Source organism: Bufo gargarizans, chromosome 1, assembly GCF_014858855.1.
Source record: "Bufo gargarizans isolate SCDJY-AF-19 chromosome 1, ASM1485885v1, whole genome shotgun sequence".
Classification (NCBI taxonomy): Eukaryota; Metazoa; Chordata; class Amphibia; order Anura; family Bufonidae; genus Bufo; species Bufo gargarizans.
In genome coordinates, this window is record NC_058080.1 from 639,049,103 (window position 1) to 639,073,251 (window position 24,149).

The 24,149-nt window shown below is 43.1% G+C and overlaps 1 protein-coding gene across 1 annotated transcript in view; it reads left to right on the forward strand.

Moving 5' to 3' along the window:
* Positions 1-19,682, forward strand: part of KIAA0825 (KIAA0825 ortholog) — a 203,599-nt gene extending 183,917 nt beyond the window's left edge. Inside the window, exons 18-19 of the mRNA XM_044282656.1 lie at positions 7,342-7,494; positions 19,401-19,682. Of these exons, the coding sequence (XP_044138591.1) occupies positions 7,342-7,494; positions 19,401-19,682 (435 nt within the window). The remainder of the gene's footprint in view (positions 1-7,341; positions 7,495-19,400) is intronic.
* The last annotated feature ends 4,467 nt before the right edge of the window (positions 19,683-24,149 follow it).

Below are 24,149 nucleotides of genomic sequence, written 5' to 3' on the forward strand. Positions count from 1 at the left end.
TGTTTTGCCACAAGATTTTCATTTTTCATTCTTGAATTTTTAATTGCTTTGTTTTTCGGTTAAAGGATGATAATTTATTTTTTGCTGTTTTTGTAAATGTAAAAAATACGTACGTTTTAGCTATGCAAACATAGAACATACATTTTAACCCTTTGTAACGGACCGTTTCAGCAGACAAGGGATTAAAATCCGTTTAGGCGATATGCCCCTTTCCGAGAGACAGGCACAGCTACTGCAGAACACCAACCTCCCGAACTGGATACAAAATAGCACTCCAAACTGGAACCTCGCAAATAGCTGTCAGCAGACGAACAGGAAAAGCGTCCAATCAGCTTACACTCCTGGCAATCAGTCTCCAACAGCATACAGGGATTCCCCCCAATAACGAGACAAGGCTCCGTCTTGAGGGTCAGCAGTGGTCTGAAGTGCTGGCACACCCAGCCTGGTTTTTATTACAGTTTTGCAAATACAGAACAGATAGAACATATCCCCACAATGCATCATGGTTTCCTCCTCTCTGTCTGGGAGACAACCGAGGGCAATCCAATTATCTCTCAGGACAAAGGGGAGGTCGCCAATACACACGTGGAGACAACAGGACAGACATCACCATTTAAACACACAATGGGACAATAGAATCACACCCACACAAAATCCTCCCCTCTGCCGATGATGATTATTTGAACACAAGGGCGAATATAATTATCAAAGGCAGAGAAATACAGTTTTATAAAACATATCACAGGAACCCCAAAACATGCAATAACCCCATAACCAATATATCCTCGGAACCGGGGGATCTGGGTGAACCACATGTCCAAAATTCACTCACATCCGTTCAGTAGTTTGGAAGATACAGTTACACTGAAAATATACAAGTTATACCGAAAATAGTCACTAATAAATGTGTCCCCTGTTTGGTAGTTTCAAACTACTGAATGATGTCTCTGTGCACCAAATACAGGCAAGATAGCACCGTGTTGAAAAGTCAGAACAGTGTCTGTGAGTTACAATGGCCGCTATCTATTGTTCACACCATGTGCTTCATCCAAGCAAGTAAGGCAAATGATGCAATCCAGGGACAGAGGGCTCCGTCCCAAGTGCCTTAAGACCCAATAACTTAAGGGACCATAATCCCAGGGCAGGAGGCTGGTAAACAGCCCCCTCCAAAACACCGTGGCGAGGTTGGTTTCGCCACACCCTTTTATGGGCTAACAACAACCAATACGGATCCATTAGAACATGCACCGTATCAAATCAATATGGATCTCTAATAAAGAAGTGTGAATTATCCCTACAGGATTACATTGAATTATTCATTTTTTTATTTATTTACCAAGTGTTTAGGCTGGGTCTACACAGGGCCTTTTTGATGAATTTTTGTGTGTAATATGCATTTTTGAGTTACCAGCTGACTAGTTTTTTTTATAGCGGAAACCACTATCACCATCTGCATGGAAAATTGTGGCTGATAGTGCGAAGGTAAAAAAAAACACCCTGGGGGAGATTTATCAAAACTGTAGAACTGGCTTTATTGTCCACAACAACCAATCCACCTTTCATTATTCAGAGCTCCTTTGCAAAATGAGAGAATCAATCTGATTGGTTGGTACGGGCAACTAAGACAATTTTCCTTTGCATCAGTTTTGATACGACCCCCTTTCCATGTAAACCCCTAGAGCCATTATATCCATGTTATAGTAACATGGTATATAAGGCCGGAAAAAGACATTTGTCCATCCAGTTCGGCCTGTTATCCTGCAAAATTCCTTCTCAACTCCAATCAGGCAATCAGAATAACTCCCTGGATCAACGACCCCTCTCTAGTAGCTATAGCCTGTAATATTATTACGCTCCAGAAATACATCCAGGCCCCTCTTGAATTCCTTTATTGTACTCACCATCACCAACTCCTCAGGCAGAGAGTTCCATAGTCTCACTGCTCTTACCGTAAAGAATCCTTTTCTATGTTTGTGTACAAACCTTCTTTCCTGCAGATGCAGAGGATGTCCACTTGTAACAGTGGGGGAGGCAAAGAAAATCCCAGCCACAACAGGGTCGCCAGTCACCCAGAGGAAACGAAATAGGGTGAGGAAAGAGTCCAATCAATAATAATTATAATAATTATTATTATAATGTGCAGTGATCCATATCAAATAGGAAGATCGGTGTGTTAGTAATAGTATATAAGAGAGCAATCAGTGTATGCCAGCATAAAAATTTGGTAATAAAATCTAACAATCAGTGCATAACCATATAAAGAAATATCTGAATATTTAAAAACCTAAATAAAGGTAAGTATACGCAGTGGTGTATCTTGGTTTTGTGCTGCCCTAGGCGAGACTAAACTCGGGCACCCCCCTAATATAAATTTGACCCACCCCTTCCTGTCACGGCCAAACCCCTTCCTCTGTAAACCCCACCCTTCCTCTTTAGGCTCCACCCTTTCCTGTTTTGCATAACCATATTAAGAAATTTATCACGATAACGATATATATATCGCAATAAATACCCGTTTAAAAGAAAAAAACACAAGGAGACGTTATACTGTATGGGGGCAGCCTCAACGAGACGTTATACTGTATGGGGCAGCCTCAACGAGACGTTATACTGTATGGGGGCAGGGGCAGCCACAAGGAGACATTATACATACTGTATGGGGGCAGACATAAGGAGACGTTATACTGTATGGGGGGCGGGGACCGGGGCAGCCACAAGGAGACACTAAACTGTATGGGGGCTGCCACAAGCAAATAGTGCACTCTGCACTGTGTCATAAATAAATGTGGTATGTGTGTCAGACTGTCTATGGTGGCCCTGGCCTCTCCTTGAGGCTGCCCCATACAGTCTGTATGGGGCAGCCTCAAGGAGAGGTCAGGGCCACCATAGACAGTCTGACACACATGCCACATTTATTTATGAGTCTCACTCTCACTGTGCACGTGCACTATTTGCTTTTTAACTCTCTCGTCTCACTCACATTTGTTCCTCTGCCTGGACCTGGTCCTGTAGTGTTGGAGCCATGAGTAACGCCATGAAGTGTGGTGTTGAAGCCATGAGGGACGCCTGAGGAAGTCAAGTGCAGGTGGAGCGCATCTGCGTTCCAAAAACAAGCTGTAGAGGTCGGCACTTCCGGTGCCGGACCTTCGTGGAACGCATTTGCGTTCCAAAGCGGCACTTCCGGTTAGACCACATCCGGATGCTGGTTCCAGTCATATGTGGAACGCAGTGTAAGAGCCAGGAAACAGAGCCGAGGGGAGAGACGCACCTCTCACGTCACTACTAGAAGTGACGTGGGTAGCAAGGCCGGGTAGGTGAAAATTCCGGAAACACAGGGAGGAGGAAGTAAGTAGTAAGTCACTCCTTCACTATGCGGCGCCGGCGAGGCTGCCGCTCGCAGCGGCATAGTGAAGGATCGGCAAGCATCGGACAAAGCAAGGGGAAAAACTAACTAGGCAAACAAGGCATTTTGCCGCCCCATTGGCAAGTGCCGCCCCAGGCAAATGCCTTGTTTGCCTCGTGATAGATACGCCCCTGAGTATACGTATGAGTAACTCACTTCACAAGGGGAAATAGTCTAAGAGATGAGCTCAAGACACCCATAGCGTAACATCACTCAGTACGTCACCTGCCTGCTCCTCCCACTTTATGAACGAAGCAGGTAGAGCAGGCTCGTGACATAGTGAGTGATGTTACTCTGCTGCCCGGCCTGCCTGCTACGGGAGTTTCAAGTGAGTACTATGTGGATTTCGCTACTGCTGCAGACGATTTCTATAGTTTAACAAATCTCCCTTGCCTACACGTTACATATGAATACTACAGTGAGCGGGGCCCGGTGTAATAGAATACAGTGACTGCATCGGGCCCCGCTCCCATTCCAATATAAGTTGCCGGCCCCCAGCCCCTCCTCCCTCCCCGCTGATACATCACCGGACGTGCTGTACAGCATCGCGGCCGATGATGTATCAGTGTTATGTGCGTCTTATAGGGCGAAAAATACGGTATATGCTGGTATGCACTGATTGTTAGATTTTATTACTTAATTTTTATGCTGGCATACACTGATTGCTCTCTTATATACTATTTGTAACACACCAATCTTCCCATTTGATATGGATCACTTCACATTATAAGGACCGGTAACAAGTATTCATCTTGATTGGACTCTTTCCTCAACCTATTTCATTTCATCTGGGTGACTGGCGCACCTGTTGTGGCTGGGCTTTTCTTTGCCCCCACCCCACACACTTATTGCTATATGCATCCGCTATTGCTGCATATTCAGCCACTCCTGGCAGCCTCTCACCATCTGCTTTGACGCTAGTGGTTCTTACTTCTCCCCTGTGGCGCCCGGTAGTTATTCTAAAGACCTCTTTTGGATTTGATCCAAGGGTAGTCGGGGGGGTTGCAGTCACAGTCCTGCGGATAAATAGATGATGAGGAAGAGATCTCTGTACTGACCCCTGATATATTTCTACATAGTAATTAAATCTCCCCTCAGTCGTCTTTTTTCTTAAGTGAATAACCCTAATTTTGATAATCTTTCAGGGTACTGCAGTTCCCTCATTCCAGTTATTACTTTAGTTGCCCTCCTCTGGACCCTCTCCAGCTCGCTATGTCTGCCTTGTTTACAGGAGCCCAGAACTGTACATAGTACTCCATGTGTGGTCTGATCAGTGATTTGTAAAGTGGTAGGACTATGTTCTCATCACGGGTATCTATGCCCCTTTTGATGCAACCCATTATCTTATTGGCCTTAGCAGCAGCTGCCTGACACTGGGTTCTACAGCTTAATTTGCTGTTCACAGAAATTCCTTGGTCCTTTTCCATGTCAGTGTTACCCTGTGTTTTACCATTTAGTATGTACTGGTGACTTGCATTATTCCTTCCCATGTGCATAACCTTACATTTGTCAGTGTTAAACCTCATCTGCCATTTCTCTACCCAAGCCTCTAATCTATCCAGATGCATTTGTAGCAGTATACTGTCCTCTTCCGTGTCAATTACTTTACACAGTTTAGTGTCATCTGCAAACATTTATATTTTACTGTGCAAGCCTTCTACAAGATCATTAATAAATATTTTGAAGAGAATAGGGCCCAGTACTGACTCCTGAGGTACTCCACTAGTGACAGTGACCCAATCTGAGTGTGTACCATTAATAACCACCCTCTGTTTTCTATCACTGAACCAGTTACTTACCCACATACAGACATTTTCTCCCAGTCCGAGCATTCTCATTTTATATACTAACCTTTTATGCGGTATAGTGTCAAATGCTTTGGAGAAGTCCAGATATACGACATCCATTCATTCGCCGCTGTCAAGTCTAGAACTTACCTCTTCGTAGAAACTGATTAAATTAGTTTGACATGACCGATCCCTCATTAAGCCATGCTGATATGGCGTTATTTGCTTATTTTCATTGAGGTGCTCCAAGATAGCATCTCTTAGAAAACCTTCAAACAGTTTACCAACGACGGATGTTAAACTTACCGGCCGATAGTTTCCGTTCTCTGTTTTTGGACCCTTTTTAAATATTGGCACCACATTTGCTATGCGCCAATCCTGTGGAACACTCCCTGTCAGTATAGAGTCCTTAAATATCAGAAATAAGGGTCTGGCTATGACATTACTTTTTATTTATTTTTTTGGAAACGGGTGTATGCCATCTGGTCCTGGCGATTTGTCTATTTTAATCTTTTTAAGACGCTGCTGTTCTTCTTCCTGGGTCAGACAGGGCACTTTTAATGGGGAATTTACTTTTACATTCTGCATTTCATCTGACAGTTTATTTTCTTTAGTGAATACAGTGGAGAAAAAAAATATTTAGTAGCTTTGCTTTCTCCTCACCGCTCTCTGCAACTCCCCCCTAATTACTCTGTAGAGAGCCGACACCTTCAGATTTATACTTTTTACCATTTATATAATTGAAGAACATTTTAGGGTTAGTTTTGCTCTCTTTGACAATTGATCTCTCTCTAGTTTGGCCGCTTTTATTTTTTTTTTTACATATTCAGTTTTTTTTCCTTATAGTTTTTCAGTGCTTCCTCACTACTCCCCTGTTTTAGTGAATTAAATGCTTTCTTTTTGTCATTTATTGCTTTCCTTACAGTTCTATTTATCCACATTGGTTTCTTCTTGTTCTTTAACCTTTTATTCCCATAAGGTATGTACCACTCACAATTAGATTATAGGATGCTTTTAAAAAATATCCCATTTTGTGGCTGTATTTAAATTTTTCAGAACTTTGTCCCAGTTAGTTAGGCCTCTCTTAGTTGGCTAAATTTAGCTTTTTTGAAGTTTGGTAATTTTGTTCCTCCCTGAAGAAACACTCTTTTGAATGATAATTGAAAGGTTTTTACTTTATGGTCACTATTTCCCAGGTGCCCCCCAACCTGCACATCTGTTGTTCTGTCAGGTCTTTTGATTAATACTAAGTCTAGTATGGCCATCCCTCTAGTCGGGTCCTCAACCAGTTGGGAAAGGTAATTGTCTTTGGTTATTACCAAGAACCTGTTTCCTTTATGAGATATACAGGTTTCAGTTTCCCAGTCTATATCTGGGTAGTTGAAGTCCCCCATAATAACAACCTCATTATGATCTGCCGCCTCGTCTATCTCGTTTAGAGGTAGATTTTCTGTGGACTCTGGTATATTAGGTGGCTTATAATAAACTCCTATTAGTAGTGTTCGGCGAACTTGTGTTTTAAGTTCGGAGTCTAAAGTTCGGGGTTTGGGTTATCTAAGAATCGCGTTATGGATTCTAAATTCCGTTATAGTCCGTGGTAGCAGACTCCATAACGCAATTCTTCTATGACCCGAACCCGAACTATAGACACCGAACTTAAAACACAAGTTCGCTCAACACTACCTATTAGTAATTTATTATTGTTTTTGCCTCCATGTATTTCTACCCACAGTGACTCCAAATGTTCATGTCTCTGACTTTTATATCTTCTCGGACTGTGGGCTTTAGACAGGACTTTACTTAAAGGCAGTCCCCCTCTCCGGTTTTGGCGATCCTTTCTAAACAGACTTTTACCTTGTACATTAACCGCCCAGTCATAGTTATCATCCAGCCATGTCTCAGTTATTCCCACTATGTCATAGTCGTCCTCACACATAACTAATTCCAGTTCCCCAGCTTTATTAGTCAGTCCTAGTTATGGTTAGTAAAAGAACCCATGATTCATAAGCTTCTTCATTATGATCTTTGTATTATTAATTTACTTACTGGTACAGAAGAGGAAAGGTCCTACAGGAACTGTATATCCTTGTATAATACAGACACGTCTATGCAGTGTACTATTCATATGCACAAAGAAACTTTTCCTTGCAGGAATACCTGTATGATGCCTTCTCACCTGGACACTCCAAAAACAATCCAACAAGCTCAAAGGCTTTTCAGTTGACCTTCACCAATGAAGACCAGTTTCTAGCCTTTAACTCACTGGAAACATTTTTGCTGCCTATTGTGAATGTGCTGAGTGAGGTAAGAAGTTAATAGTGCTGTTACATGCTACTGCGTTTCTGTAGTCATATATTCCCCCATGTCTTGTATAACAGCCTGCATTCTGCTGTGTCTGGAGACGCAATCCATAAAGCTGCCTACAAATAGTTTTTGTTAAAATGACACCACTTTTTATAAACTGGAAAGGTAGTATAAGGCCTCATGCACACGACTGTATGCATTTTGTGGTTTGCAAATCGCGGATCTGCAAAATACAAATGCTGTCCATTGACTTCAATCTTTTTGTGTAACAGACATATGGATGCAGAAAGCACAAGGATGATCCATGAGCTTTCTAAATCCATATGATTGTTCCACAAAGGGATAGAACATGTCCTATACTTGGCTGCAAAATTCAGACCACAGACCCATTTAAGTCAATGGGCCTGGAAAAAATGCAAATGCAACACTGATGGTATCTGTATTTTGTTGATCAGCAATTTGGGGACTTCAAAATACAGTCAGGTGCATGAGGCTTAAGGCAGTTGCGGTTTTCATAGGTGAAATATATTAAACCAATATGTTTACTCTTGTAAAAACCATGTGAACAATTTTTGTGATTTGTGACAGTGTCTTATTGAAATTGACTGAGCACTTAATTCATGATTATTTCAGCCAACCGTCTATTGTGTACAATAGGGTGTGCCCTGACTGTCCTCAGCCTCTGATGTGGGGGGGGGGGGGGAGAAGGGTAGCGCATGATGCCAACATGCCCTTTTTATTTGCTCTTATTGGATCCTTTTGTTATCACTGCAGTGGTTTAAAAGGGTAGTCCCACCATATGAAGTTATTTCCTGTCCATAGAATAGGGGATAAGTATCTGATCGGAGGGGGTTTGACCACTAAGACTCCCTTTGATCACAAGAATGAGGTGCTGCAGTCCCTGTAGTGAATGGAGCAGCAGTCATGTATGTGCTGAAGCCTTATTCAATTCTATGAGACTGCTGGAGATAGCCAAACACTGTACTCCCGCACGTGGGAGTTCCAGTGGTCAGATACTTACCTCCTAAAGTATGGTTAGGGGATAACTTCTTATAGTGGGACAACCTGTTTGAGTTGAAATTAATCACTGTCTCCCTATCTACTTTGTATGGCCAGATAATTCTACTAGCTATTTTCATTTAGTGACCATGCTTTGGCAATAGTTCCATTTATTTGTATGCATGCGTGTTTGTTTTCTTAATACATTGTTTGTATATATGTTTTTATCACATTGTTTATTCTTATTTATTCTGTTTATTTCTATTAAATATTTCAATTTTGTTCTGCAGATCGATTAATAAAAGTAGTTTTGTCATCAGGCAGTGGCGTGCCTAGGGTGTTTGGCACCCGGGGCGGAACCTTTCCCAGGCACCCCCCCTTCCCTCATCAAATACTTTCAAAAAAATGGTATAATTCCCATTGTGTCCCCTTTATAGTAATAATCCCCATTGTGCCCCCTTTATAGGAATAATCTTCATTATCTCCATTCTGCCCACTTTATAGTAATAATGCCCACTGTGACCCCTTAATAGTAATAATCCCGATTGTGCCCCCTTCACAGTAATAATCCCCATTGTGCCCCCTTAGTAGTAATAACCCCCATTGTGCCCCCTTTATAGGAATAATCTCCATTGTGCCCCCTTTATAGTGATAATGTCCACTGTGCCCCTTCATAGTAATAATGCCCATTGTGCCTCCTTAATAGTAATAATCCCCATTGTGCCAACTTTATAGTAATAATGCCCACTGTGCCCCTTCATAGTAATAATGCCCATTGTGCCCCTTCACAGTAATAATGCCAATTGTGCCCCCTTTATAGTAGTAATGCCCACTGTGCTAGTAGAAATGCCCACTGTGCCCCCTTCACAGTAATAATGCCCACTGTGCCCCTTCACAGTAATAATGCCCACTGTGCCCCTTCACAGTAATAATGCCCACTGTGCCCCCTTCACAGTAATAATGCCCACTGTGCCCCCTTTACAGTAATAATGCCCACTGTGCTCCCTTCACAGTAATAATGCCCTCTGTGCCCCCTTCAATGTAATAATGACCTCTGGCTCTGTGCCCCCTCCATAGTAGAAATGCCCATTGTGCCCCCTTCACATTAGTAATGCCCTCTGTGCCCCATCCATAGTAATAATGCCCTCTGTGCCCCCTCCATAGTAATACAGTTCTCTGTGCCCCCTCCATAGTAATAAAGTCCTCTGTGCTCCCTCTATAGTAATAAAGCCCTATTTGCCTCCTCCATAGTAAAAAAAAAAACTCCTCTGTGCCCCCTCCATAGTAAAAAAAGCCCTCTGTGCCCACTCTGAATAAAATAAAAATAAAAACACAGTAACTACTCACCTTGTCCCATTCCTGAAGCTCACATACCTCTCTTCCCTGCAGGCACAGATCGCTCTGCAGCACTGTGTTGGCGGAGCTTATGCAGATTACCGAGCTGCAGGCTCCACCCACACATGCTGGCAGCAGGCTGAATGGTGGAGCGGGGAGAAGTCTTCCTGCCTCACCATTCAGAGTACCGTCGGCATGAAGGCGGGCAGGAGCGCTGGGAGCTGAGTGGTGAGTGACAGGACCGCATCTCCCAGCGCTCCAGCAATTAGTGCTTCCATCTGTATTGTACGCCACTGTCATCAGGAAAGTCACTGTTAAACCAGGCACAAGAGAGTCACCTAGAGACCCGTTGCTTCATTGTGGAAAAAAATGTACTTTTAATCCATATGCAAATGAGCAATAAGTGCACAGAGGGTAGACCCAAACCGCTCTGTGTACTATTGTTCCTTCTTCTTCCTCTGCCAGCCCCTCCCTTTTCTTGATTTACGGGGCCTGGTGAGAAAACTATACAGAAACCTGGCCCTGGAAAGCTGCTTTTATTTTTTTTTCACATTTTCTTTATTTATTTACATTTTACTGTAATAATTCATTCATTTGTTCATTATTATTATAATTTTTATTTTTTTTGTACTATGGGGCACAGGTTGTCAAGGAACATATTACTTCTATGCAGGGAGCTGCACTCCGCTGCAGTGGAACCACCAGGTAGTAGCATTTAAAGTAGTCCCTGTTCAGTAAACTGCTGACCCATGCGGGTCAAAGACGCCAGTGTGGAACACTGAGGAGTAAGGTAAAAACTGTAGTCAGGGATGAGCCAAGGTCAGGGCAGGCAGAGTTCTTGCAATCTAAAGTCAGTCTGAGGATCAGGACAGGCAGCCCAGGGTCAGAGATCAGGCAGATGTCCGGGCAGGCAGAGAAGGATCAAATCCAGACTGGGGTCGGTACATGGGAACGCGAACCAGACAAGTAGTACACCTTTGCAAGAAACTAGAGTACTATAAAATATTGCATCGGCACCATCCCACAGGGGAAGATGTCTTAAATACTTTAAGGTAGCCAGCCATTGGCTGAGGAGGACTAAAGGGCAAGCTAACTGGCCCTTTAAGAGCCAGAGATAGTGCACACACCCTTCAAGCTAAATGAGGAGAGACAAAGCCAGCAGAGAGCAAGAAGAGGTTGACGGCAGCTGGAGTGGCAGAGCGGCATTATTATTATTATTATTTATTATTAAAGCGCCATTCATTTCATTCTCATATGATAAGGGGTATACATACATAATAAAGACAATTGCACTAAGCATAAACAAGACGAGCTACAGACTGGTACAGAAGGAGAGAGGGCCCTGCCCGTGAGGCTTACAATCTACATGGTATGGGAGAAGGACACAGTAGGTGTGAAGTTGGTCATGATGGTATAGAAAATATGTGGCCATAGGATGAGAAAGGCGCTCATAGGGTGAATAGGTAAAGATAAAACTGCGTTCTTCAATTTAAGGTGAATATGTGCTGCTCACCTGTTTAGGTTGCACCGAATTGGGTGCAACCGTGATGAAGGTCCGCTGGATTAACTAGGTATCAGGTTGGAGCAGCCGTGTCCAAAAGAACCAAGGCCGAGGGCCAAGTCGCCACTTAGTTAATTACTAGAAATACTGACGGTGCCCGTTACGACTTTTGTGGTCTGGCGAACTGGTGGACGTGAGGTGCAAATCACAACCGGATTTGACAAGTAAGGGTTTATTGAGAGACAACGCGTTTCGGGGTGCGCATGACCCCTTTATCAAGTCTGGTGTGCTGCAGCTGCAGGTGCAGCTGGATGTTTGCTGTTCGATTAATGCTCCTCGGTCCCTTTTACTGACAATGTAGTACAATGCTTTGCCAGAGATGAATTAGATATGACTGAAGCGCTGTGGCTTTTCTATTATACTTGGTCAGGCAATGCTGTTGCGGTGGTGAGACTGATGTAGCTGGGGTATTCTGGCCTGGCTACTGCACGTAGTGCGTGCTGTAAGGACACTGCTCTGTTGTTTCTCAATAAACCCGTACTTGTCAAATCCGGTTGTGATTTGCGCCTCACGTCCACCAGCTCGCCAGACCACAAAAGTCAGTATTTATGGCGGTATAGAGGCAGCAGGGTCACTGGTTGTAGACTTGTCTGAGGAGGTGGGTTTTCAGGTTTCTTTTAAAGGATTCCACTGTCGGTGAGAGTGTATGTTGGGGTAGCAAGTTCCAGAGTGTGGGGGATGCACTGGAAAAATGTTGGAGGCGATTGGGGAAAGAGGTAATAAAAGGAGAGGAGAGAAGAGAAGGAGGTCTTGGGAGGATCGGAGATTGCTTGTGGGGATGCATCTGGAAAGTAGCTCAGAGATGTAGGAAGGGGACAGGTTGTGGGTGGCCTTGTTAGTATTTTGAACTGAATTCGCTGGGCAATGGGGAGCCAGTGAAGGGAATGGCAGAGGGGAGAGGCAGAGGAGTAACATAGTGAGAGGTGTATTAGTCGGGCAGCAGAGTTGATGATAGATTGGAGGGGTGCGAGAGCGCCAGATGAAAGGCCACAGAGGAGAGTGTTGCAGTAGTCTATGCAGGAGATGATGAGGGCATGTACAAGCATTTTCGCAGATTCAAGGTTAAGGAAAGCGTGGATGCGGGAGATATTTTTGAGTTGGAGGCGGCAGGTGGTGGAAAGGGCTTGGATGTGCGGTCGGAAGGAGAGGGCAGAATCCAAGGTCACTCCAAGGCAGTGAACTTGGTTGACCGGTGAGAGTATGCATCCAGTGATCGTGATAGATAGGTCTGTTGGTGGGGGGGGGGGGGGGGTTGGGCAAGATGGGGGGAAAGATGATGAATTCTGTTTTATCCATGTTAAGTTTTAGAAAGCGAGAGGAGAAGAAGGATGGTATAGCAGATAGACATTGTGGGATTCTGGATAATAAGGTGGTGATGTCTGGACCAGAGAGGTAGATTTGTTTGTCGTAAGCATAAGAGTGATACTGAAAGCCATGGGACTCTATCAGATGTCCCAGGCCAAAAGTGTAAATAGAGAAGAGCAGGGGTCCTAGGACAGAGCCTTGCGGGACACCAACAGAGAGGGAATGAGACGAGGAGGTGGTGTGAAAGTGGGAGACGCTAAACGTCCGGTCTGTGAGGTATGATGTGATGCAGGATAGGGCCAGGTCAGTGATGCCAAGAGATGAGAGAGATTTTGCAACAGAAGGGAGTGGTCGACAGTGGCAAAGGCACAGGACAGGTCAAGAAAAAGGAGGACAGAGTAATGTTTTTGGGTTTTGGCTGTTAGTAGGTCATTGTTGACTTTGGTAAGGGCAGTCTCAGTCGAGTGGTGGGGTCAGAAGCCAGATTGTAGCCGGTCCGAGCAGGAGGAGAGGTAGGAGAGGACAGTTTGGAATGGACATGTTGTTCAAGTAGCTTTAAGGCATACGGAAGAATCGATATGGGGCGATAACTGGACAAAGCAGATGTGTCAAGTGAAGGCTTTTTGAGGATGGGTGTAATGGTAGCGTGTTTAAAAGCCAAGGGGAAGACACCAGAGGTTAGTGATAGGTTGAAGAGATGAGTTAGGGCTGGGATAAACACTGTGGTGAGGTTAGGGATGAGGTGGGATGGAATTGGGTCAAGTGCGCAGGTGGTCAGATGAGATCTTGAGAGTAGAGTAGAGAGTTTTCCTTCTGTAATGGTGGAGAAGTGGGTTTTGGGAGAAGAGGATCGAGCAGTTGTGTAGAGGGTCTGTGGGGACTGTGTACTGAAGCTTTCTCTAATGTGGACTATCTTTTGTTTGAAGTATGTGGCAAAGTCCTCAGCTGAGATGAGAGGAGAGGCGCTGGGGGGACGGAAAAGGGAATTAAAAGTGTTAAAAAATTGTTTAGGGCTGTGGGCCAGGGAAGATATGAGAGATGAGAAGTAGGCCTGTTTTGCATCAACGAGTGAGGATTTGAATATGAGGAGTGATTGCTTGTATGCGGTGAAGTCATCCTTAGACTGGGATTTCTTCCATCGCCGCTCAGCAGCCCTGGAAGCTTCTCTGAGTTTTTTGGTCAGGTTGGTGTGCCAGGGTTGTCTGTTAATTTTTCGTTGTGTGTGAGGGGGCAACAATGTCCAGAGCTGTACCTATTGTGGTGTTATATAGGGTGGTGGCAGCATCTGGGTCTTTGAGGGAACAGATGGTAGAGAGTGGAAGAAGAGAGTCAGAAAGCAAGCAAAAGTCGAGATTTTAAAGGTTCCTGCGAGGGTGTGATAGTGTGTGGACCGAGGTGAGTAGGTTGGGGTTGGATAGGGGGAGAGGTGTATTAGACAGGTTAGATAGGGAGCAGAGGTGGGTAAAGATAAGATCCAGAATGTGACCATCTCTGTGGGTGGGAGCTGAAGACCACTGTGAGAGGCCGAAGGAGGAAGAGAGTGATAGGAGTTTAGAGGCGGGTGATTTGCAGGTGTCCATAGGGATGTTGAAGTTGCCCATGATGATAGTGGGGATGTCGGCAGAAAGTGTAGTAGCCAGGTGTTAAAGTGGTCAAGAAAGATGGTGGCTGGGCCTGGGGTTCGATAAATGACAGCTACTTGAAGGTTGGAGGGAGAGTAGATGTGAACAGAGTGTACTTCAAATAAGGTGAGCGTAATGGAGGGTGGCAGTGGAGTTGGGCTGTAAGAGCAGGTGTCTGATAGGAGAAGACCAACTCCTCCACCATGTTTGAAGCCGGGGCGGGGGGTGTGAGTGAAATTAAATCAACTATATGAGAGTGCGCTAGGGGAGGAGGTGTCAGAGGGTGTCAGCCATGTTTCAGTGATACCCAGAAAGGAAAGTTTTTGCGAGATGAAGAGATCATGAATGTAGAACAGTTTGTTACAGACAGAGCGTGCATTCCATAATGCTCCTGTAAGAGGAACTAAAGGAGCAGGGGTCAGAGAAATGGTTATTAGGTTTAAGGGGTTGCAGAAATTTGTAGATGGAGATTTGTACTGGGACATGGAGGTGATAGTGGGGATTTGCTGAGGGGGGCCTGGATTTGGAGCGATATCACCAGCAATAAGGAGAAGCAGAGAAAGTGTTAGTAGTTGAGAATAAGAGAGGGCAGGAGGTATCTGTGTGTGTTTGAGAAGGAAGTGTTTTACGTTGCCAAACAGGTTTGTGCAAGCGGTCAGATGAGAAGGTAAGAGATGAATAGTTCCTTGCTGGGTGAATGGATGTGGGGGTATTTCAGGAGGTTGTGAAAAAGTGGCAAGAGTAAGATGAAAAAGTGAAACATTGTTTGCATTAACTATTTCTGTAATTACCTGTGTTTGGTCCAATTCTGGTATAATTTGGTATATGCACTTAAAGAGTTCCACTTGAAAGATCTTGGCTGGGGACAGACAGAAGGGTTCCAGCGGGCCTGCACCACCAGAGTGGCGGAACAGAGAACTGAGTGCTCAGTCAACCGTGTCCATGATGGGGGGCACCTACCTCTGGTATAATACCCATATACAGTTCACTGATGACAGTGATCTACTGGTAATACCCAATAGATCACTTTGACCAAAGTACCTGCATAGTCATCTGGCCTGACCCTGCCAATCAAGAAGGAGAGGAGGGCTGGCAGAAGAGCATGGGTGCACAGAGTGGCATGGGCCCCTCTTCGGTGGACTTAACTGCACACTTACATTTGGATTAAAGGTACTTTTTCTCCCAAATGAGCTAATGAATCACTACATGAAAGGTTCTGCTAAACGTGACCTACAAGGCATTGTGCCTGGTTTAACTCATAGGATATCAGCGCCGTACATGTACTGCACTGGAAACTGGGACAGAAATCCTAGCGCCGTACAGCTACGGCATTCTGATCGATCGGGCGCAGGAGCTGCGCACGCCTAATCAGCTACAGGGGTCTGGTAGACAGGACCCCTGCTGTATGCACCGCCATCGGTGAAAACACAGATGCCGGCACATTAACCCTTACACTGCCGCGGTCAGCGCTGACTGCGGCATGTGCGGTATCTTGCCAGGTGCAGAGTGTCCATCGGGTCCCCGCACTGCTGTGACGGGGACCTGATGGCATGGAAGGCAGCCTGTTGCCTTCCTTAGGCATCGTGGCTGCCTTCCATGAGAGCCTGTGAGATCCAGCCCCCTTACAGCTAATGCATTACAATACAGAAGTATTGTAATGCATTGTAAAGGGGATCAGACCCCCAAAAGTTAAAGTCCCAGAGTGGGACAAAAAATAAAGTGGAAAATAAAAGAAGTTAAACAAATATAGTTTTACAAAAAAAAAAAATATTTTCAAGTAAAAAATATGAAGCGTCTTTTTCCCCAAATAAAGTAAAAAAAATTGTAAAAAAATAGGGAAAAAAAGAAAAGTAGACATATTAGATATCGCCGCGTCCGTATCGACTGGCTCTATAAAAATATTACATGATCCACCCCGTCAGCTGAACGTCGTAAAAAATAAAAACAGTGTCAAAAAAGACATTTTCTGGTCACCTTGCCTCACAAAAAGTGTAATACCAAGTGATCAAAAAGTCTTATGTACCCCAAAATGGTACTAATTAAACTGTCATCTCATCCCGCAATAAAACAAGCCTTTACCTAGAACAGGGGTAGGCAACCTCCGGCTCCCAGCTGTTGTGAAACTACAACTCCCAGTATGCATACTTGCTCTGCTCTTCTAAGAACTCTCATAGAAATGAATGGAGCATGCTGGGAATTGTAGTTTCACAACAGCTGGGAGCCGGAGGTTGCCTACCCCTGACCTAGAGCAATCACCCAAAAAATAAAAAGAATAGGGCTCTCAGAAAATGTAAACACAAAAACAAGATTTTATTCTGTTCAAAAAGGATTTCACTGTGTAAAACTTAACAAAAATAAAAATGATAAACATATTGTGTATTGCCGCATCTGTAACAACCTGCTCTATAAAAATATCACATTATATGCCCCCTCAGGTGAATGCTATAAAAAAAAGCCAAAACAGCAATTTTTTTTCACCTTGCCTCACAAAAAGTGTAATACCAAGTTATCAAAAAGTCTTATTTTCCCCAAAAATGTACCTATCAAACCATCATCTCATCCCGCCAGAAATTAGCCCCTACCTAAGATAATCACTCAAAAAATAAAAAGAATAGGGCTCTCAGAAAATGTCAACACAAAAACAAGATTTTATTCTGTTCAAAAATTATTTCACTGTGTAAAACTTACCAAAAATAAAAATGATGGACATATTGGGTATCGCGGCATCCGTAACAACCTGCTCTATAAAAATATCACATTATATGACCCCTCAGGTGAATGCTGTAAAAAAAAAAAAAAATTATCAAAAAGTCTTATATACCCCAAAATGGGACCAATCAAACAGTCATCTCATCCCGCAAAAAATGAGCCTCTACCTAAGACAATCACTTAAAATATAAAAACCAATGGCACACATAAACCTATCCATCAAAATCCTGCCATGTGCCCCCACAACAGTTTACCACCTCATATTGGGTGTTACTGTATTTAGGAGAAAATGGGTAGCAAATTATGGGGTGTTTTTTCTCCTGTTACCCCTTATGAAAAATTTGTGGCTAAAGCAACATTTTATTGGAAGAAATGAAACTTTTCATTTTTACAGCCAAGTGTTTCCAAATTCCGTAAAATGCTTAGGGGATCAAAGTGCTCAGTACCCCCCCTTAACATATTTTTTAAGGGGTGTAGTTTCCAAAATGGGATCACTCTTTGAGGGTTTCCACTGTAGGGGTACGTCAAGGTCTCTTCAAATACAGAATGGTGCCTAAAAACCATTCTAGCGAAATCTGCCTCCAAAATCCATATAGCGCTCCTTTCCTTCTGACCACGGCCACATGCCCATAGAGCACTTTACTGCCACATATGGGGTATTTATGTAAACTGCAGAATCAGAGTAATATATATTGAGGTTTATTTTGCTGTTAACCCTTGGTGTGTTGCAAGAAAAAATTGATTAACATAAAAAGTCTACCCAAAAAGTTAAATTTTGAAATTTCACCTCCATTTTCCTTTAATTCTTGTGAAACACCTCAAGGGTTAACATAGTTTGTAACAGCAGTTTTGAATAATTTGAGAGGTGTAGTTTTTAAAATGGGGTCATTTATGAGTGATTTCCATTACGTAAGCCCCTCCAAAAAATCACTTTATAGCTGATTTGGTGCTTAAAAAATGTTTTGGAAATTTTGTGGAAAATATGAAAAATAGCTTCTAAACGTCTAAGCCTTCTAACATCCTAAAAAAATAAAATGACATTTACAAAATTATGCCAACATACAGCAGACATATGGGGAATGTTGATTGATAGCTATTTTATGAGGTATTACTATCTGTCTTAAAAGTAGAGAAATTCAAATTGTGACTTTTTCTAAATTTTTGGTAAATTTGGGATTATTTTATAAATAAAGGTGAATTATATCGATTCAAATTTACCACTGTAATGAAGTACAATGTGTCACGAGAAAGCAATCTCAGAATGGCTTGAATAAGCAAGAGCGTTCCAAAGTTATTACCACATAAAGTGACACATGTGAGATTTGCAAAAATCGGCCTGGGATTTAAGGTGAAAAGTGGCAGGGTCCTGAAAGGGTTAACAGTGATTTTTCCTGCCGACAGACTCCCTTTAAAACTAGCACTGTTGTTTTCTAAAACTTCTGACAGGTCATAGTGACATGTTAAAAGTTTTGATTGATCGCATTTTGATTGACCCCAGCCTTGCTTCTCCCAGGTGAGATGGAATAAACTGATCAGAGCTGAAGGGACTCAAATTTCTGTCCCATTATTCCTTCAGTCAGCCTGCCAACAATTAACTCTTCTGACATTTCACTATGAAATCTCCCAAATTCTGTGAAATGACACATATCTTTTATTGTACTAATTATTGCAATATTTTTTTTCTACATCATATACCCGGTATATTTGTTTGTGACCTCTACATAGCTTTCATATTCCCAGCCGTTTTCTACAGCAGTATATATGATACTTCCCTTTATATCTTGCATGCATTTTTCACACACATCAAGCCTTCAGTCATAACCCGTGTGTAAATAGTTTTTTATTTATTGTGTAATTGGTCATACATAACAAGAGTTTGTAATTCACTTGCTCCCAAATATGAACGTGTACCATCTGTTTATAGAGATCCGTGGTACCAGTTTTAGATTAGAGCCATAAAATGGCTTCTAATTAAGATACATCATGCAGTATAAATCCTCGCTCCCCCTCTGTTTATTTCCTGGTAAACTTCTTGCTGACAGTAGGAAATTGTAAATTGTTACTGAGCATTCAAAGCATCCATTTATTTCTCCTTTCAAACAAAGACTTCAGCTCTCAGACAGAGTAGTTGGGCAAATTGCCACTAACAGTTGGAATGTGGTAGAAAAATTGATTGATCTTTTAATAAATAATGACTACACCACTTAGTGGATTTGTAAATTAATTGTTGTCTTATTGGAATAAAAACTAGGCTGTCTGAACTTGATTTATTCTAACCGGCCAGGCCCGCCTTTCCCCTATAGTTTATAATGGATAAATTACTAGTGGCATTAGTTATGATTAATAAGTAATAAATCCACCTTCATTTATATTAGCAGTCTGGCGCACTGGAGGAGAGCTGGGAATGGTCCGAGTTGCTACCACACTGTTTGGGACTGAATTCTGTGACCTTGGGAGACCTTCTGCTGCACAGGTACTCTGTTATACATTTCTATGTGAAGTTCAGGTTAGAGGGTGGAGAAGGTCAGATGTTCTCTAAACCAAAATACTTACAGATCAGATCTTTAGAAAAATGTTGTGTGGTGAGAGAATATTTGCTTGAAGTTAAACTATGTGATTCTGCTGATGGCTGCTGCAAGGCAAGATGGGAAATGTGAAATATCCTGCATATATATATACACTGATGAGCAAAAGGGTAACAATGTTGTGAACTTTTGACTTTCAGGCTCCATAGCTCACCATTCTCTACAGATACGAATGTGAGACTACCATCATTTTATAGACAATCATCTTGGCTATCTCATACATAACTGGACTTGCAACTATTTTGAATATGATTACTTTTGCAGATTCTTGTCATGTAACTGCATAGTTACTGTTTTGCTCCTGATGGTGGAACAATCTTTCTCTACTTGTATACTACGAATTACAACCTGTTCTCACATTTCCTAATAGCTCAGTGTGTTATTAGGTTGATTCCCAAACAAAAGGTCACTTGTTTGAATCCAGAAGCAAACATGAAGAAGATTTCCAAGAAAAGAGAAACAGCATCATCCAGCTCATGGATAGAGGTATCTCAGCAAAGAAAATTGCCAAACTGCATCATGTAAGTGCCAAGACAGTTGGAAGAATACGAAATGAAGTCTGTCCTTCCATTCCAAAGCCAAGAGGTGGACATTCAGGCAAAATATTGGAGTCCACAAGTCGGTTCATCACAAGGTCTACAGTATCAGTTCTGGTGCGACAGATACGGCAGTGGATGTGGCTCGTATGCTTCACAATAGTGAGATCACAGACGTCCATGCAGGCATCCTTTGACGTGCATTATAAAAGTCTGGAATGGTGGCCCGAAAAAATAAGGTGAAGAAGCCTCGACTTCAGTATCGTCGTAAGAAGCGTCGGCTTGAATTTGCGATGAGACTGGGCTCTTATGGATGCAAATGAGTCTGGAATAAACAAGGGAAAAGGGGGCAAACAGATCAAGAAATTGAAGGACCTGTCAAGTTTGCTGGAGGAAGCCTGATGATATGGGGTTGTTTCACAGCCAAAAGCATTGGATAGTTGACACCAATTGATGGTGGTCTCAGTGCTGAGCTGTATTTAAGTATTCTACAAGACGAGATACTTTGTATACTCAAGTACTATGGGTATGAAAAGGACGACATAGTGTTCCAGCAGGACAATGACCCGAAGCATACGTCAAGATTGGCGAAGAAATGGATCAATGACAATAAAGTAGAGGTGCTGGATTGGAACACATTTGGGCCCTGAGTTGAAGAAAAAGCTGTATTCTTACCCGAGTCGACCAGTAAGCACCAAGATTGGGAATATGTAGAAGAGACTGGGAACAGATTTTCGGTCGAGACAACCTTAAATCTGATCGAGAGCATGCCCAGAAGGATTCAGGCAGTATTGAAAGCCAAAGGTTGATTTACAAAATACTAACAAAATAATAAAAATTTCAACTTAGAATTATAGGAGCAAAACAACAGTAACAATGCAGTTATATGACAAGAAGCTGCACAACTAATCGTATGCTAAATAGTTACAATTCCAATTAATGTATGAGATAGCCAAGATGATTGTCTATAAAATGATGGTAGTCTCATGGTCGTAGCGGTAGAGGACAGTGAGATATGGAGCCTAAAAGTAAAAATTTCAAAACATTGTTACCCTTTTGCTCATCACTGTAGCTGTTTCTGGAAATACCCCCCCTCCCCCCACCTGTAAGTAGACAATATAATGCAGTCACCTTTAATGCAGTTTAGACTGGAATTCACCTTTAAAGGGGTTGTTTCATGAAGCCATTATTGCAGATGGAGGAGAGTCCACCGCTCAGGAAACTCTTTGGTTAGCCATTGCAAAGAGCAAGTAATAAGCACTGCCCCCAGACTGTCGGTGTATTACGTGGTTATGACCCTTGGCATTTTCCTCTGGTCATCACTGCTGACCATGGGAGTTTCTTATGCCATCTTTAACAGTTGTTGTGGCAGCCGTGGGCCTACGTTCAGGACGCTAATATTCTGATTCTAGCATGATAAAAATCTCTATACACTGATCCTCAGGATAGGCCACCAATATTAAAATCTTATGAGTTCTAAACTAGGCTAATTACTTGTGGTCTACAAAGAGCAGAATAAATTTCCACATGTGCAATAGTTTATCTTATCTGCACTTTTCCATGTGTGAAATCAATGAATGATTATGTTACACAAATTAAAAGGTTAATGCCAAATTCACTCCAACATCTGTAGTTCACCCCCTTTTTCATAGTTCTTGCTGCAGTACAAGAAGGATGGCCAGTTGAAGGTACCAAGTATACTGCCAAGTATAGATGATGCCAGTTACTGCTTATGTAGTCACCCATAAGGTGTGTCACTTTTCACTGTGCTGATATAATGTGTCTCTACAAGGGGCATGTATCTTCTAGCGGCTGCATAACTGTAAGAATGATTTACCCTGTGGACTTTATCATGTTGTATTTTTTAACAATTTGGTTAATTGAATTAGGCTTTTTCCACTAATCAGCAGCAAAGACAGTGTGAAAACAAATCTATACCAGGTGATGTACATTAATTACAGTGATTAAACACACAATAATTGAAAGCTCGTCTATTCCGCCACTTCAATTCACTATTGACTAGTCATATATTAACAGCAGTTATATTATTGCATTTGCATGGATTAAGTGCATTTCCTCCATTCTTCTTAAGAAACAGTATTTGCCAGTTTGAGGATTGAGGTGTAGACCTATTATTATAGGGGTTGTGCCATGGAAAATATTCTACAGTTTTCAAACCAGCACCTGGATCTGAATACTTTTGTAATTGCATGTAATTAAAAATGTATTATAGCAACAGAGTTATTCAATAAAATCTATCTGTATAGCGCCACCTGCTGTTTGCGCTTTTTCTAATTTCTGTGACTGAAGCACATCCGCAGTTCTATCCATCAACTGCCACTGCAGCAGTAAGGACACACCTCTGAGAAAGGACCCCCCCCCCCTAAACTGATAGCTGGAAATAAATCTAGCAGAGCAATGGGATCAATGAGTCACGTTCACGCACACACAGGGGGGAAGGATAGGGACCACTGCCCTCCACCCTCACCCCTGGCCCTGCCTACTTGCCACACAAGTCCTGATGACAGGGGACAACTGGACGTCAGTCCCTAGCTTAAATACGTGCTGGGAGGACAGACAAGACAAACAACGGATAGTGAACGGACCGAGTCAATACCGAGAGAGCGACGAAGTACAAATGGAGAAAGCAGCGAATAGTCAGGAGAAGCCGAGGTCAAATACCAGGAGAGTAAATCAGTACCAGAGGAATGAACACGAACAGGTCAGGTCACAAGCCAAAGGTCAAGCCAAGAGGTCACGTCTAGAAGTAAGGAGCAAACAGTAGTGGGTCAAAAATGGGCACGGGTCAAAATCCAAACAGCACTGGGTACACAGTAAAAACTAGCCTTGGACAATAAATCACAGGCAACCTGTGGCTAGCAGGTTGCCTGTTTATATAGTGAAGAGTAGAGGTCATGTGACATGGCCAGCGCCACATGACCTCCCCCCTGTGTGTAGCCGAGCGCCGAGTTTGGGTGTAACTATGGGAACGGGGGCCGCCGGCCGCACAGAGAGGAAGCGTGCTGCCGGGTGCGATCTTCCCCCCCCCCGTTACCCCGGCAACCAGTACCCCCCCTTCCACGAGGGGCCTCTAGACCCAAGGAGCACGGTAGCGCCTTCCCTGGGTGTTCACGGTGGAATTTTTTTATCAAATTAGTCGCATGCATCCTATGCAGTGGTACCCAGGACCTCTCCTCAGGTCCGAAACCCTTCCAATGGACCAAGTACTGCAAAGTTCTGAACACTCCTGACGTCCATAATCTTAGAGATGACAAATTCGTCTTGGCCCTCTACCTCCACAGGAGAAGGAGGTCCTTGTGAAGGTACCACTGGTGAAATGTATCTTTTTAGCAGTGATTTGTGAAATACATCGTGGATGCGAAGGGAGTCAGGTAGTTTCAATCTAAAAGAGACGGGATTAATCATATCAATAATCTCATAGGGTCCAACGAAACGCGGCGCAAACATTCTGGAAACCCCTTTCAAGGAAAGATTCTTGGTGGACAGCCACACCTTGTCACCGACCTCAAAATAACTCCCTTGGAGCGTCTCTTATCAGCTTGCTCCCTCTGACTTTCCTGGGCCTTTTCCAGGTTTCTTTGAACATGGGCCCAGACTGTGCACAGTTCTGAAGTAAAACTATCTGCCTCCGGGTTCAGTGAGGATACTGAAGAACTTGAACTAAAACGAGGATGGAAGCCCAGGTTACAGAAAAATGGGGACACCCCTGTGGACGAGTTCACCCGATTGTTGATGGCGAACTCCGCCAACAGAAGGTATTTCACCCAGTGATGCTGATTGTCAGACACAGATAACATTTCAGAAATTGTTCAACTGCCTGATTCAACTGTTCTGTCTGCCCATTGGTCTCATGATGGAAGGCTGATGAAAAGGACAAAAAAAATTTGCACCTTAGATATAAGGCTTTCCAAAACGTTGAAACGAACTGCTCACCCCTGTCGGAAACAATATTTTCGAGGAATCCATGCAAACGTACAATGTG